This window comes from Oreochromis niloticus, linkage group LG20, assembly GCF_001858045.2.
Source record: "Oreochromis niloticus isolate F11D_XX linkage group LG20, O_niloticus_UMD_NMBU, whole genome shotgun sequence".
NCBI classification, from domain to species: domain Eukaryota; kingdom Metazoa; phylum Chordata; class Actinopteri; order Cichliformes; family Cichlidae; genus Oreochromis; species Oreochromis niloticus.
In genome coordinates this window covers 12203323-12218624 of record NC_031984.2, presented here as the reverse complement: position 1 = coordinate 12218624, position 15302 = coordinate 12203323, and the positions used below count along the sequence as shown (strand labels likewise).

Sequence of the window (15302 nt, the reverse complement as noted above, 5' to 3'; positions counted from 1 at the left end):
CAGCTGGATAGCTTCATAAATTATTACTGGTAAGAATTTTGATGGTGGCAAGCAAGTAACTTCTATGAATGAAGCCTGGAGAGAACCAGGCAAAAGAATAGCAGCAGCACAGTGCATTTCCAACTCTTTACAATGTAGAAACAAATTTAAACACACGGTCTGGGAGTTGAACACATTTAAAGATACACTGAGGATTGATCTGTAACATAATCAGTGTGTAGACAGCGTGGCAGTAGATGCTCACCCTTATATCAATGTCACTGACAGAGTGTGACTTTGCTCCACATTCACGGCTCATTTTTGCCGCAGTAATGGCTGTTTTGCCCCCCTAAAATACATCTCCCATAATAGCTCTGAGAACAGCCTGCAATTACACAGTCAGAGCCGTCTCATTAAATAAGTGTCTTGGAGGGCTCTGTAGCCTGCAGAACAATGGGCCTGACAGAGCATCGACGCGTAGAGACGCACCACTCTACAACTCATAACAACCTAAGCTGTTTATTTCTTGCAGCAGGTTTTCTGGGTGTCATCCCAACTAGTCAGGCAGCACGCATGAAGTGGGATATCAAAAGCAGTGCCAGGAGGAAAGACTAGTGGGAACATGTGGCAAGAAATGGTAGGGACAGATAAAATTCTGTTAGAGAGTGGAAAATATGTGAGCTATGATTATGTCAACTTTTCAGGCACACACACACACACACACACACACAAATTCACTTCCTGTCTTTTAAAAGTAACTGAATGTGCAGTAAAGAGAACAGCAACACTGTCCTTTGCTTGTCCACTGAACACATCAAAAGGGAGACTGAACCAGACCTCTAGTTGCTGTCCTAGATAAAGAGTTATATAACTGCTTAAAGCAGAAATCCCATATACAAATTAACATAAACATGAACAGAGCAGTGACTACAACTGGAGAATTAAACAAAATGTGCCACAGGGCAGAAAAAGAAAAAAAGAAGAAGAGAGATGCAAGATCATGCACCTTTGATTTTGGTGCATTCATTGTCTTACACAAGTAAAGGCAACAGTTCACTGTGCACTTTTATGTATCCTGTAGTATATCCACATCCAGAATTTTGACAATCTTCTGGAAAGAAACATTGTGCAAGACAGAAGTCAGCTGTATCAGAAGACATATGGCAAGATTTCCCTTTCACATTTTAAGTCATAACCTTTAAGCTCGTATTTTTAGGTTGCTTTTACATATTGGTCTTCCTCATCTGTCATGAATCTCTGTTGTGTTACTGCCAGTAGAAAAAGAGGGGAAATCTAAAAATACCACACAGAAACAAACAGTGTTTCACATCATCCTCATGACCCCAAAAATAAAAAACCCAAACAGGAGCACGACACATCCCAAGCCGCATTATTCTACTGCCATAATATTTCACTTCTAATCGGGGACATAGCCGATCATTAATCCTATCAAAATCTCCTCCACGCAGAGGGAATGAAGATGTCAGCTCATTACATTTTCTCACTGTCATAGTATTTCAGTTTGCTATTAACAGAGGTGCCTGCAGCAGCAGCTTTAAGGGAAGTACAAGTGTTACGTCCTCTGAGCATTTTGGCAGCGTGGTATTCAAGGGCATGAGTCAGAGTGGTGCTCGACAATCCACTTCATCCTCTTACTACGGCTCACAACCAACCTAACTGAGGGATGGGGCTTAGGCCCATAGCTGGGCAATGGTCAAAACAGAGTTGATTTGGTTTGGGAGGGGGCATATTCATGGGAACTGACTGAGGAATTCCTGTTTGAAAGGCTGAGCTAATCCTTAATTTGCCTGAGGGAATATCAGCAGGATGAGGCCTAAGTTTGAAAGAGATTCTGGAGGACTGTAATTCTGTTTTGTACAAAGCCTGGCTACAAAGAGCGGAGGATGGATAAGGGCATTTTCCATCTTTTATTTCCCGTCTTTACTTTATTGGTTTAACAATATTATATTAGTCATATGCACTGAATATTTAGGTTTACTAATAAACTTCAAGTCCAAAAGTCACTGATGTATTATTTATTTAGACCAATTCATTTCATTGAAGTATGGTTTTCAGTCTTGAAATTAAATCATGTTGGTAAATAAATCAAGTCTGTATTGCAGTTTTATCCATATTCAATAAACCCAGTAATATAAACAAGTAAAATCCCATTTTAGTCCCACTGTTTACAATATTTCTTGCTTAAAATGTATACTGTCTGCTGTTTAAACAAATTAAAACAGACTAGAGCATCAAACATCCTTAATACTCAAACAATATTAAAATCAAGGTATTGGAATATTTAATTGTTTTAGCCACTGATCGATGGGCTGGAAAACCCGATGACTAAATTTGCCACCTAATGGTGGGTGTCGGGTACAAAGGCCATATGGGTTGCTGACTCATTTAAAGCTAGTCAGCAATGAATAGCACACTGATCACACCCCTTTCTCATTTCTTAGTTCTTCTGCACATTTGTCATACTTTATTTTATATAAACAAATTCTAATATTCAACAAAGATAACCCAAGTAAATACAAAATTCAGCTTTTAAATGGTAATTCCATATATTAAAAGGAAAAAAGCTATTCAACCCTACCTGGCCCTGTGTGGAAAACTATTTTGCCCCTCCTTGTTAAATCATGAATTAAGTGTGATCAGCTAAATTTTTTGGGAAGCTGAGTTCAAGTTTATTAGCCACACCCAGACGTGATTACTGCCAGACCCATTAAAGAAGGAAGTCACTTAAATAGAGCCTGTAAAGTGAAATAGACTAAAGGCAACACATCATGCCACGAGAAAAAGAAACTTGGGAACAAATGAGAAACAAAGTCACTGATATCAGTCTGGAAAAGGTTTGGGACTCCAAGGAAACACGGTGAGTGCCATTATGCACAAATGGAGAAAATTTGAATACTGGTAAACCTTCCCAGGAGTGGTCAGCCTACCAAGAGTGCATCAACAACTCATCCAGGAAGCCAGAACAGAAGCTGGAATAAAATCTAAATCTAAACAGCAGGCCTTATTCGCCTCACTTAAGATCAGAGTTCATGATTCAACAATAAGAAAGAGACATAAATGGCATCTAAGGTGAAATCAACTGCTGACCAAAAAGAACACAAAGGCTTGTATTACATTTGCCAAAACACATTTTGATGATGCCCGCAACTTTTGGGAAAATATTCTGTGGACTGATGAAAAAGTCTGACTCCTGTTACATCTCATTTCATTAAGGGAACATCATACCAACAGTCAAACATGGCGGTGGTAGTGTGATGGGTCTGGAACTGCTTTGCTGCTTCAGAATCAGGACAACTTGCTGTAACTGATGCAACCATGAATTCTGCTCTCTGCCAAAAAAAATCCAGAAGGAAAATGTCTGGCTGTAAGTTTGCTTCCTGAAGCTCACTCGGGTTATCCAGCAGGACAATGATCAGTTCACCTCTGAATGGCTTATAAAAAACCAAAAAGACGGTTTTGGATTAGTCCGAATTTAAATCAGATTGACATGATCTTAAAACAGGCTGTTCACGCTCGAAAGCCCTACAGTGTGGATGAAGTAAAACATTTCAAAAGTAAAAGACATTGCCTTCACTGGCACTGACATCATTGTCAGCTATCACAAATGCTTGACTGCAGTTCTTGCTGCCAACGGTGGTACAGCGAGCAATACGTTTAGGGGGCAATTAGTTGACTATGAGGAAAAAGTAAGTTCCTTTAATGAATAAAATCGTAATATCTTTGTCTAAGTGTCAGAAATATGTAAAATGCAAAAATGCAAAATCATGGCACTGCAGGTATAATAAAAATCTCAGCACTTTATCATTATTTGATCAACATTCCCAAAAGCTTACATCATCTTGGGCCAGTGAACTCATGTCATTTACAGTAAAGCTGCATTCGTTTGCACACATCTACATTAGCTAACATTACGTGTAGCTCTTTTATTATTAAACAGTGTGATGTAAATTAAAATGTTTTAGCACATTATTTCATCTGTGAACATGATTTCTGCCAGAGTTATGTCAGATACTCTAAGGATTTTCATTAGAGTTAAATATAACAAACATGATAATCCCACACTATGTAATCAAATATCTAATTTTTAAACTGAGAGTGCATCAGTGGTAAAAATGACATTGACAGTGCATGTAAATGTTTATTCAGTGAGCCCCAGGAAAAGAGCAAGGCATAATGCAGTAGTAGGTTTAAGCAAAGAAGAACCCAGGTGTGTGTGAACCCAGTGTCAAATAAACAGATTTGCCCTCCAGCCTATTAGCAGTGTAACCACACTGCCAGGGATTAGTCTAGACCAGGGCACCGAGCCCAGCAGTGACTGGCACATGTTGCCCACCGTCAGGGAAATTGGGCTTAATTATGCATCCTGCTGGCGGGTGCTGAAACCAGATGCCCTGCTGCCAAATAGTCTACTCGAACATCTTCTCCTCAGCAGAGACTGAAGCACTGGCCAGAGTTCCCTATGCCTGCTGAGTACTACACTCACTGACAAAGAAGAAGCAGAAGAAGAAGAAGAAAAAAAAAAAAAAAGACTGTTAAGATGCTAACATCTAATTGATGTTAGGACCGAATAGCTATGACTGTAATTAAGCAGTACATGCTCATCATACACATTGTTACAGATGAAATTACAGGAGAGCGTGTTTATAGCTACAAAGCAGTATAACGAGTTAGTTGGCACAGGGAAACGTATTAGGCAACCAAATTTCAAATGCATGACACGAGTATGGCACGGCTTCAACAAGTCTATGACTAACAAGTCTTAAAGCTACTGATAAAGAGAACTTATTGGTCATGTGGTTTGTCATTTTGACCATTTATGGAGAAACTTTGATTTTCTAGAACTCCTAGTGAGCCCATGTTGTATTAGCTATCAAATAGAATTTTATTCATGCCCAACAGCTCCGTGACACTGTGTTTAGGTACATTATTGTTAGCTAAATGACTATCGCAACAGTCATCAATGAAGATACACAATGCTCCCTGCTTTGGCGATTAGGGCGTAAACACAAATACATCTCAAGCTAGCAGAAATATCCCAGTGAGAACAGTGTTACAAGGCAGGTTAAGAGATCACCTGAGTTATTACAGGGAATCCTGAGGGGGACTCAAATGTCTCTACAAGGTATCATAACAATCGCTACAATAGTTGTCAGCAGACTTTACTCTGAACCACAAATGAAAGCCTTGTGATTCCAATTGTGGTTGTATCCTCTGGGGACTAGGGTTGACCGTAATTTCAAGGCAAGCCACATAGCTGCTGAGATATTTTAGCTTGGATCAAAGTGGAAGACCCACTGATCGCCCACTTTGATTAAAGTGCTTCAAAAAGAATCCTTGAGGCAAGAGGTCTTTGAAATTAGTTAAATAAATGAACAGTCTCATTCATTTCAGAAATCTTAACTGTGACGATAAACATTTCAACGAGGCTTGTGAACAGTATCAATCTTGTTTTAGTGCTCCCAAAGTCTGAAACACTTCAAACGGATCAAACTGCGTGACAGACATGCAGCAGCTCACCAGGCGACACGGTCTTGATGAAGCCTGATTAAGACTTCATGCCTCATAAATACACCACACTGAGCACTTCACAGTGCAACTGTGTTACAGCAGGAGGTGTGAATATATGTCATATGCCCACTATGATCAGAGCAGTCCAGTGAGAGGCGGCATAATCAAGATGATTTACATGGAAAATGCTGGAGGTGAGGTAGGTAGACGTAAAAAGAATGAGATGGAACAAGAACACTTTTAATCGCAGATTCACAGCTGATGCTCCTGCACACGAAACAGATCTGACTGTTTGCCCTGGCATCCTCTGAGCCTTTTGCTTGAAAGAGCAAGCTCATGTTCAGTTTCAGCTCAAATCTTGTTGGATTGATAGGCAGTTATTTTCTATTATGCACACAAGCCGATTCTTGAAGTTGATTTTCTGTAGAATCCAGTTGGAGTTATTTAAGATTCTCAGTTTTGCTGAAAAGAAATTCATCAGCACGGTCATTCTTTAAATTTGACACAATGACTTTTAAAATGACTCTGACACCAATCTCCCCTTCTTTGTGGTGATCAGTATGTGTGAATATGAAAGTAGATGCATTTCACAGGTACAGTGTGGTGTGAATCTGCCTAGTCACAGGTTAAATCATTCCAGAGAACTTTGTTCAGTTTCTTTCTTACATTTTGCAGAAAGACCAAAGCAAAGGGGAATTAAAAAAAAAAAAAAGACTGAGGCAAATTTGTTTCCTGTGTCAACACACTGTGTCATTAATCTGGGTTCAAGTACAACATGTTTTAAGTTTGAGGTGGAGTAGAGGTTGGTGTGGGCCCAGCAGGTGGGCTGCTGAGTTTGCTGAGAGCAGCAGAGTGTGAGATAAAAGAAGACGCCGCTTAGAAGGCAAGGCGAATGAAAAAGTCTGGGCTGAGGGCTGCAAGTAGCCAGTGAACACATGTGGGCCTACACACAACAAGAAAGTTTCTTCTTATAAATATGGTCAAAATGGGCACACACAAACACAAACACACACAGAAATAGCAAGCTCATCAACGTTAGTTTATATTTGTCCATTTGCTACTTTTTTGTAGCTGGTGTTAAATACGGTTCACATAAACACATGACCATAAGAGTCAGTGTAGGTGTCTGTGTGTAGCAGTCATATCAACTTCTGTTTCTTTAATGCAGGAAGAGCAGATAAAATGCTGTCATTTACACTTTCTATCTCAGAAACCAGACGAGTTTCAGGACCACATGTTTTTCCATTACTCCACTGGGCTGTACATGAGTCTCTGTAGTGTCAGCTGAACCATAGCCCCAAATTGGGGCTATTGGTTTGATATTCAAAGTAAAATAAATCTTTTGGAAGTCTCTGAACATCTAGGCAGCACAAAATATATTTAGCACAACAGATAAACAGTCACTGTTTGTTAAAAAAAAAAAAAAAAGTCATTTTATTGGCAGATAAGCAGATGTCATTAGACAATGCAGATGCTGAGTAATATGAATGTTCATAATTGTTAGGCAGTATTAAGAAATACTGTGAAATAGCTTCACCATAAATAATTTCCATTATAAATATTGCTTGTTTGCCCCCCTTATAATTATATTTTAATTTCACACCAGTTCAAAGCAGCCTTTTCCCCACAAAGCTAATGAAGAACCCCTTGACCCACTTGGATGAAATCTATTTTTAGCCAACCAGCACTAGTTTAAAATATGGAGGGCTACATACTGCATGGGAAGGATGCTGTATTTGTCGGCTTCTGCTCCCACCTCTCACACATCTGTGGAATTCATCACTACAGAGTGCCTTTCAGCCTGCTTTCTCAGGCTACACAAACACGAGCCGGAAACATAACGCATAGAGCAGAGCATCCCAAACTCAGATGCTCTAGGAATGCTAACATGGTGGTGTTAGATTTCCCAGCTACCACTGCTCCCTCCTGGGTTGAAGCAGCTACAAATTCTTTCAGTTCAGAGGTCAACAAATGATGAAATGTAACTGCCATGCCTGCTGCTGGCCCAGATTTCTACAGGGGAATGATTTCAGGCTCTTTGTGGTTGTGAAAAAGTAGAAGCTACCTTCTTAACACAGTCTTTCTGCACAAAATGCCATTTTGAGACATTTTGCATGAATGTCCAGCTTTTCTGAAGCACAGCTAAGGATAGTGGGTGTCCAAACCCCACTGTGAGCCCGTCATTTTGTACACACATCGTCCCTGCAACGCATCTTCACACATACTTGCACACTGGTCGCAATACAATGAGAAGCTAGAGGAAATAGTGTTTTCAAAAGGACAGTAGGTGCAAGTTCTCCTGCAGCATATATTCTCTCGGCTGACAGCAGCCTGACAGCATGGGTCTGCTTGGGATGAGCCAGAAATTGTGGATGTAATGGGATGGAAAGATCTGGAGTTTTGCCCAAGCCTCTTAAAATGCTAACCAAGTATCAAAGCTGATGATCCTAGCGAGCATTCAGAAAGCAGAAAAACATCCCTTAGGGAAACTATATTTCAAGAGACCTTCGTGAATATCTTAAGCCGATGTTTATCTCCAAACACTGAAAAAGCCCCACTTGTTTCAGTCAACATCTTTTAGAAGCAAAGGCCTAAATGAGAACTCTTCTTAATAGGTGGTCCAGTTCAGTCCAAATGACAGCTCAATTTTCTTTGTAAAACTAAAAAAAGTACAGAAAAGCCCCAGAATGGTCTTTTTTGGGCTGAAATGAATATGAAAAGCACCATTTGACGCTTTGTCAGTGGGACAAAGGACACGGCTGTGGAGCTGGGAGACCAACTCTCATCTGGCTAAGCTCTCAGAGCGTCTGTCCAGGACTCCATGCATTCCTCTGTTAATTTCCCCTCAGTGGGCAAGCACTTTCCCTGCCAGGGACTTGTCTTACCTCCGGTGTAACTGCTGCAGCTGCTTGTGTTTGGATGACCTGGGCCAGGAAATACTAGTGTTGGTCTCTTCCTGTATACCTCTGGGTTCAAAAAGGGTCATAGGGCTTCTAGTGAAAACTACAGTATGGAGGAAAAACAAGTAAATATATGCCCTAAAATTAAATTCATGTAACTTAAATATGAGTAGCCGCCGCTGTGCTGTAGTAGTAAAAAGGTTACACTGTGATCTTACTACTTGAGGAAGCACTGCCCAGCTCGTTTCGGTGTTAATGGAGCACCATGGAACAAATGTTTGGGGCGGCAGGGGTGTTAAACACGCCGGGGGTCAGTGTCTATACCATGGCAACGGCTGGGATGCAGCCTCCTGGGAAAGCAGACATTCAGCCGAGCAGAGCTGTACAACAGCCTGCGCACAAAAACACTGCAAGTCGTAACATGCGTTCCATTCCAGAGTAAGAACGCTAACGATCTAGCAGAAGCACACACACAACAAAACACTTCAAAGAATGGGACTAAAGTTGATTAGCTCACTCATCTGCATCACCTGTGGTTTCATTTACGTGATAAACAAGTAGGTTTTTCCACTATATTGAATGTACAAGGTCAAATACAAACAGCAACTGACAACAGCAATAACTGTCATTATATATCATCTCATATAACTGAGCCTGAAAAGCAACTTGAAGTAAGGAAAAGTGTTATTACACAAGTAGAAATGAACGGACATGGAATCAAGCGGAGGTACAAGCTGACACAACCAGAACAGGCGAAAATTCGCCAAAGAAAGCTGTCTTAGCCACAGATCAAATCTCCTCTGACAGGATTACAGGCCTGCACTTTCTAACAATGGATGATGAATGGGTTGCAAAGAGATTTTGATAAAAGGGGGTTGGAAAAACATGCACATACAAACCCACAGCCTGTGCCACTGTACCAATCCACTGTAATACCCTTAGATGTATTGACATTTTCATTGTGGAAACCAAATCAAATGTCATGCACAACAGAAACAGCCCTCCAAAGCAGCCAGTCAGAGTCAACACTCATGCAAATTCTTATAAGAGCCTGTCCAGTATTCTCAAGTGTCACCAGCCAGAAGCTTTTTAGATCTACACACCACCTATTTATTCATTCATTTCCTCCCGAGCCTAGCCAATAATTTCCGAGAGATCCCATTGCCAAACACCGATTGCTCAAGACAAATGAGATGACACAATGGGCTCGCCAGTCCGCCCACGGAGCAGTGAGGATGAGACGAGTCAGCCTTCACTGCATGACATTTCTGAATTGGATTTCCAATTAGGAGAATTTAATGTAATAATCTCAAGCAAATTTTGCAGTCTCCACTAAGTAACACAGTGGCGCATCACCCCAAGCTTTGCCTTAACACTTCTCCCTCAGAGGAAGGCGGCTGTTACCGGGAAACCCAAGGGAGCAATTTTACATGATTGACATACACTTTACCACAGACAGGCGACCTGCAGGTTGTATGAGAGGCAGCATTTAAAAAGGCTATAAGCCTTATATTTTTAAGGAGTCGACTCCTTTTCAACAAAAGGACTTTTTTTATTCTTTCTTTGCAGGTTTTCATATCACGTGTAACACACAGAAACTTCATGATTAAAAAAAAAAAAAATTATCTGTCACCAGAGAGAAAAACAAGAATCAAACTGTGGTGAGCCAATAATGCAGATAACACAGCGCAAAATGAAAAATAACTTATCTGATTTTTTTTTATTTGATTTTTTTTTTAATATCTTATTTAATGTTCTCAACATCTGCACAACCTTACGGGGATCTTATACTTCTACTAAGGGCTTGTCCCTTTACTATATCTTTTAGCTTTACCCAGTGTGTGATTTTGGGTAATTGAATCTGGTTATGTCCACAGTCACTATCAATTGCAGACAATACAGTGTGGGCAAGTATGACAGCTACTTTATATAACTCTGGGCTGTTTTTTCAGTTTTTAATAGTGACCTCATAACTACTGAAGGCAGACAGAGAGAGCAGGAGGAAGGAGAGCTAACTCTTTCTAACCATACAGAGTAGGTCTTTAATAGATGTGACAAACCACATCAAACGTTTACCTCACCGAGGACTTCCTCCAGTGACTACTAAAAAAAGAAAGTCATATTCCTGGCTCACACAAATCTGAGGATAGTCAATAAGGCTTCATACGACAAAGATTTCCTTAAAATAAGAGAATTTTGCTAAACAATGAGAATCCAATTGTGACAAGACTTTCCATCTCCAGACCTGTGACTGTGTTCACGTCCAGACGCCATGTAAGCATTATAATTACTGACACATCTGCAATTCGTTTCTTTAAACGTAATCGTGGGCCGATTCGTTGCAGATTTCGTTAGTTAAGTTGCATAATTTCCTCCCAGGCTGTTTGTGCACATTATAGTAGAAATGGCAGTAACACAGGAGGAGGTGTAGGCTAACAAAGAAGCATGCCACTGCTTGGGCGCTGCACTGGTTTGGCTTGCGACTGTTTGACAATGCAGGGAAGCATGCAAACATGAAACATCGTTTCTTGCAGTAACAATAAAGGATTGGGTAATATTCGCCAGGGGCAAAGCTGCTGGCTGTCTCCCATGTAGTCAGAGCCACCTCGCCTCGGCTTTCCCTAAGCCTACCTGAGCAGACTGGAGAGCGGATGAGAGGAGGCGCCGTGGCCACCGCTGTTGCCGCTTCCACCGGTCCCAGACGATCCGCCAGCGGACTGTCGCTTCCCGGATAAAAGCTTCTCCACAGCAGCCAGGTTTCCCGTGCGCGCCGCTTCAAGAAGCTCCTGCTCCTTTCCCATCGCGGATCCCAGAAAGAAATCAAAGGAGGCGCGGGGAAGAGAAGGAAAAAGGGGAGGGGGGTTGGTTATGGGAGTGAAATTCCTGTGCGAGCCCCTCTTTCTCCCGACCTCAAGTTATTCCTCAGTGCTGCTAAGTGTGGAGAGGAAACAAAAGCTCCCTCCGCCGCGCTGGATCCGTCCGTCCCGATCCACGGGTGCTTCTGGCGCTCACGGGAGTGAAAAGTTTCCTTCAACAGCACGGCACAAGCATCGAACAAACTTCCTCTGACCAGACCACTGAGCGTCGTCCGTCACTTCCTCGAAACTGCCCTTTCTTTATGCATCTCCAATCCGAAACCCTTCAGACGCACACACACTCGCACACACACACACACACACATTTATACCCCCTAATACCGCCGCCCTTACTGCTTCAATCAGAAGGTGGATGGATATAAGCAAGATGGCGCATTGGTTAGAGACAGGCAGGATTTACCCATTCAGTGCTTTTAAGATCTGTTCGCCTCTGACCTCTTGTATCCACAGTAAACGTCCATACATAGTCGCTTAATTACTTACTAAACGCTTTTTAAGTTACTGATTGGTAGTCTATAAATACAAATAATACTACTAGTAATAAAATCAATAATAATAACAATAAGAAGAACACAAATTAAGAATAAAATTTTTTAGGAATAACTATAACTGTGAATTAATCTTACTGTCAATGGAACTACCTGACATTAGCAGCTAGGCAACTCTAATCGTATTAATTCCGGTCAAATTAATAAATGTTTTACAGCATTTTGTCCAGTGAAAGTAGATAATCTGGGAAATAACAAGAGAAAACCAAGGAATATATTATGCTTTATTTATTTCAGACAGAAGCCACTTGCAGCCTGAATATTTACTGAATATTGCGCTGTAATTAAGGGGCAAAAAGACAAAGCAAAACGAAACAAACAAACAAATGAATGAACATCGTCCTGTTTATTCCTAACTTCTGAACGTTACTTCCATAGTCCGTCGCTGGTTACTACACAGAAGGCGGTGTTAATAAAGTTCATACAAAACGGAAACGGAAATGCGTATGCTGTGTTAGCAACATTACCAGGGAAATTAGCCATCTGATGCATCGTACCTCTTACTATAGGTGGTTACATATTTATATAATCCACAGCTACTGCGTTCATTAGAATATAATTTTGTGTACTGGGGTATATTATATAAATCAGGCATATGTTAGCCGCCGCTAGCTTCTAATCGTTAACTCTAATCGTTAGCTTAAATTGACGGCCAGACTGTTGCCGCTGCTTTGTTGACGCCTAGCTGCGGACAGGGTATGTGCATACTCGTTTGTTTGTTTTTTGTAAAGTTTTATCCACACACTGCTATTAATACTAATGTACCTAATTTCTGGGCTATCTAGCTAAAACAATTAAGTAATTTAGCTAATTGTAGCTAGCTTTTTAGAGTTGGGGTTAAGTATCTCATCAACTTCTTTGATATTTGCAGAATCTAAAGTGAAATTAGTAAAATGGCAGACCCTGCACGGATCAAGAGCGATGATGCACTTGAGAGGACATCTCCTACCGACGAGGAGCACCTGAAGTCAGAGGAAAGCGAAAATCCTTCAGCCACAGAAAAACCTGCAAATGAAAACCTAGAGACATCGTCGCAAGATCAGCTTAAAGAAATTAAACATGTGAGTTTCGGAGCGTCATTTGCATAAGTTATTCAAGAAAGAGGTTATAAAAGAAAAAGTGTGATAATTAGGGCGATGAAGAAAGTAAACAGGAGTACTGGAAGGCTGGACGCACTGCAAAGGCTTATAGTGAGTTGTATGTGAGGAAGGAGAAAAAGAACTTGTATCGACTGGTAGACGGAGAAATCAAGATGGAAAGTATTTGAAGAAGGTTGGGGTGATTAAGGATAGAGATGGAAATATGGTAACAAATGGATCTAGAGAGAGGAAATGATTGGGTGCCAAGGGAGGATTGCTGTTACAGCATGATAAGGCAGGAGTGGCAGAGAACTATGTAAAGGTGTTACCGGACATGTACAACGATATTGAGACAATGGTGAGGTGTGCGGCAGGAATTACATATAGGTTAAAGGTACATCAGGATAATAGATGAGGTCAGGCAGGTCATAGTTTATGTGAATTTTGATGTTTTCAGACTGCGTTGTGGCTGTTAGTGGGAATGGGGAGCAGATAGAAGAGAGGTGGAGATATGTGCTGGAGAGAAGAGGAATCAAAGTCAGTAGAAGCAAACAGAATACATGTACTTGAATGAGAGGGGAATAGGCTTAAAAGTGAAAATGTAAGGAGCTGAGGTACTGAGCGTAGATTAGTCTATAAATATATGGGCTCAGCCATCCAAAGCAATGAACCGTGCAAAACGGAAGTGAACAAGGGAGTGCAGCCATACAAGATGGTAATGAGACCTGCAATGAGGTGTTGTTTGGAGACAGTGGGGGTAACAAAAAGACAGGAGGTGGAGTTTAAGGATGCTAAGATTTTCACTGGGAGTGACCAGTGTGGACAGGGTTAGACATAGTTTAAACCAACAAAAATCCTAAAACCTGAATGATCAGATTTGAATTTACAGGCTGTCATTTGTGTTTTTGTTATGTGGTTTCACAGTGGTGTCTCTTTCTTTGTAGTATTTCTGAATAATTTTGTCTTCCACTGGATAGGAAACACCAGGAGGAGAAGATGAGGAAGAGGGAACCTCTGGCCAGCCTCCTTTGAAAAGGTTAAAAGTGGAACCTGAGAAGAAAAAGGAGAAGCGGCACAAGGTTGATGAAGATGAAATACAGAAGATGCAGTAAGACGGCCTTTTTAATCTCACAGGTCATCGTTCTTATTCTTGAAATTATGTAATTTGCCAAAATTCACCATAACTCCATAACATTTTCAGAGTTTTGGTGTCATCATTTTCTGAAGAGCAGCTGAATCGATATGAAATGTACAGACGTTCTGCATTCCCTAAGGCTGCCATTAAAAGGGTAAGTTTTTTGGGGTTTTTTTGGTTTTTTTAATAGAGGAAGTATTAAAAACCCTGAAATTGTTGTATTGATTTGATGCCTCTTATTTTAATATTCTAGCTCATCCAGTCAATAACAGGATCATCGGTGTCCCAGAATGTGGTTATTGCCATGTCTGGTATCGCAAAGGTCTTTGCTGGGGAAATTGTCGAGGAAGGTTAGTTGGAGGATTTAAGAAAACCGAAATCACCCAGACTACAAGGTTATATGAATTATAGTTTCATGAGGTGTCTTTGCCTTTACAGCTCTGGATGTTTGTGAGAAGTGGGGAGACACACCACCACTTCAGCCTAAGCACATGAGGGAAGCAGTGAGGAGGCTGAAGAGTAGAGATCAGATTCCCAACACAAAGTACAAGAACATTCTCTTTCACTGACACACCTGAGCTGCAGATTGTATGAGGATGACGGATAAATGCCAGTAATTTAATAAGTGGTGCAGAGCATATGGAAAACTCACCATGAAGCCACTTAACACATCTTGCAGCCAAGTAGGCAGTGACTACAGTCCTGAAGAGCAGTCAAGGCAGCTGCTAAGTAAAGCCGAGTTGCCATTCACCCCTCAAAGTCGAGGTAAACGTTTTTCTCATCATTAAATTGGTTGCAACTAAACCGTGAGAAATTATGGTTTTATTTAAAACATGTTTTATATTTTAATAGCCAATGTTTTGTTTGTTTTTCTTTTTGAGTGAAACATTTCAATGTGATTAGGGCCAAGCTGAAAATGCAAACATCATTTTTAGTTTGATTCCATATTTGAAAGCCTTCGTATCATTTAAGGCCCTTCTTCTCTGTAGCCAATAGTATTAGTTGTTTGACCATGAACTGGAATTGGAAATAGTTTGGACTCAAGACAGACTTGATGGAAAAACTGGGTTCTTGATATTTGTTACTTCAGTTTATATTTTTGTGCAGGTTGTCATCAAGACTTGATGAATTCTGTTTAAACTGTATTTGTAAATATTGTACTTTGAGATTAAAGTCAAGTTTGCATTATACTAGTAAAATGAGCAGAATGATACTTTGAGTTTTTTGCTCAGACAGCACCATAAATTCAGATGATA

General features: G+C 40.7%; 2 protein-coding genes across 14 annotated transcripts in view; one reads left to right on the top strand and one right to left on the bottom strand.

The window, feature by feature from the left end:
- Positions 1-11642, bottom strand: part of LOC100702957 (ankyrin repeat and SAM domain-containing protein 1A) — a 61847-nt gene extending 50205 nt beyond the window's left edge. For 3 of the 12 annotated variants that reach the window (XM_025901320.1, XM_025901317.1, XM_025901319.1), the window contains exon 1: positions 11040-11642. In XM_025901320.1, the coding sequence (XP_025757105.1) occupies positions 11040-11209 (170 nt within the window). In that variant the 5' untranslated portion in view covers positions 11210-11642. The remainder of the gene's footprint in view (positions 1-11039) is intronic. The other 9 variants (XM_025901318.1, XM_025901321.1, XM_025901325.1 and 6 more) reach the window with 4 other exon arrangements.
- A 591-nt stretch (positions 11643-12233) lies between these two features.
- taf11 (TAF11 RNA polymerase II, TATA box binding protein (TBP)-associated factor) lies at positions 12234-15236 on the top strand. 2 transcript variants are annotated; one of them, XM_005448599.4, is made up of 6 exons: positions 12234-12341; positions 12704-12893; positions 13889-14019; positions 14113-14200; positions 14300-14396; positions 14485-15236. In XM_005448599.4, the coding sequence occupies exons 2-6, from the start codon at positions 12726-12728 to the stop codon at positions 14613-14615; spliced, it is 615 nt and encodes a 204-aa protein (XP_005448656.1). In that variant the 5' UTR covers positions 12234-12341; positions 12704-12725; the 3' UTR covers positions 14616-15236. The 2 variants fall into 2 exon arrangements, with proteins under 2 accessions (XP_005448656.1, XP_003439008.1); XM_003438960.5 differs by having other exon boundaries at positions 12257-12528.
- The last annotated feature ends 66 nt before the right edge of the window (positions 15237-15302 follow it).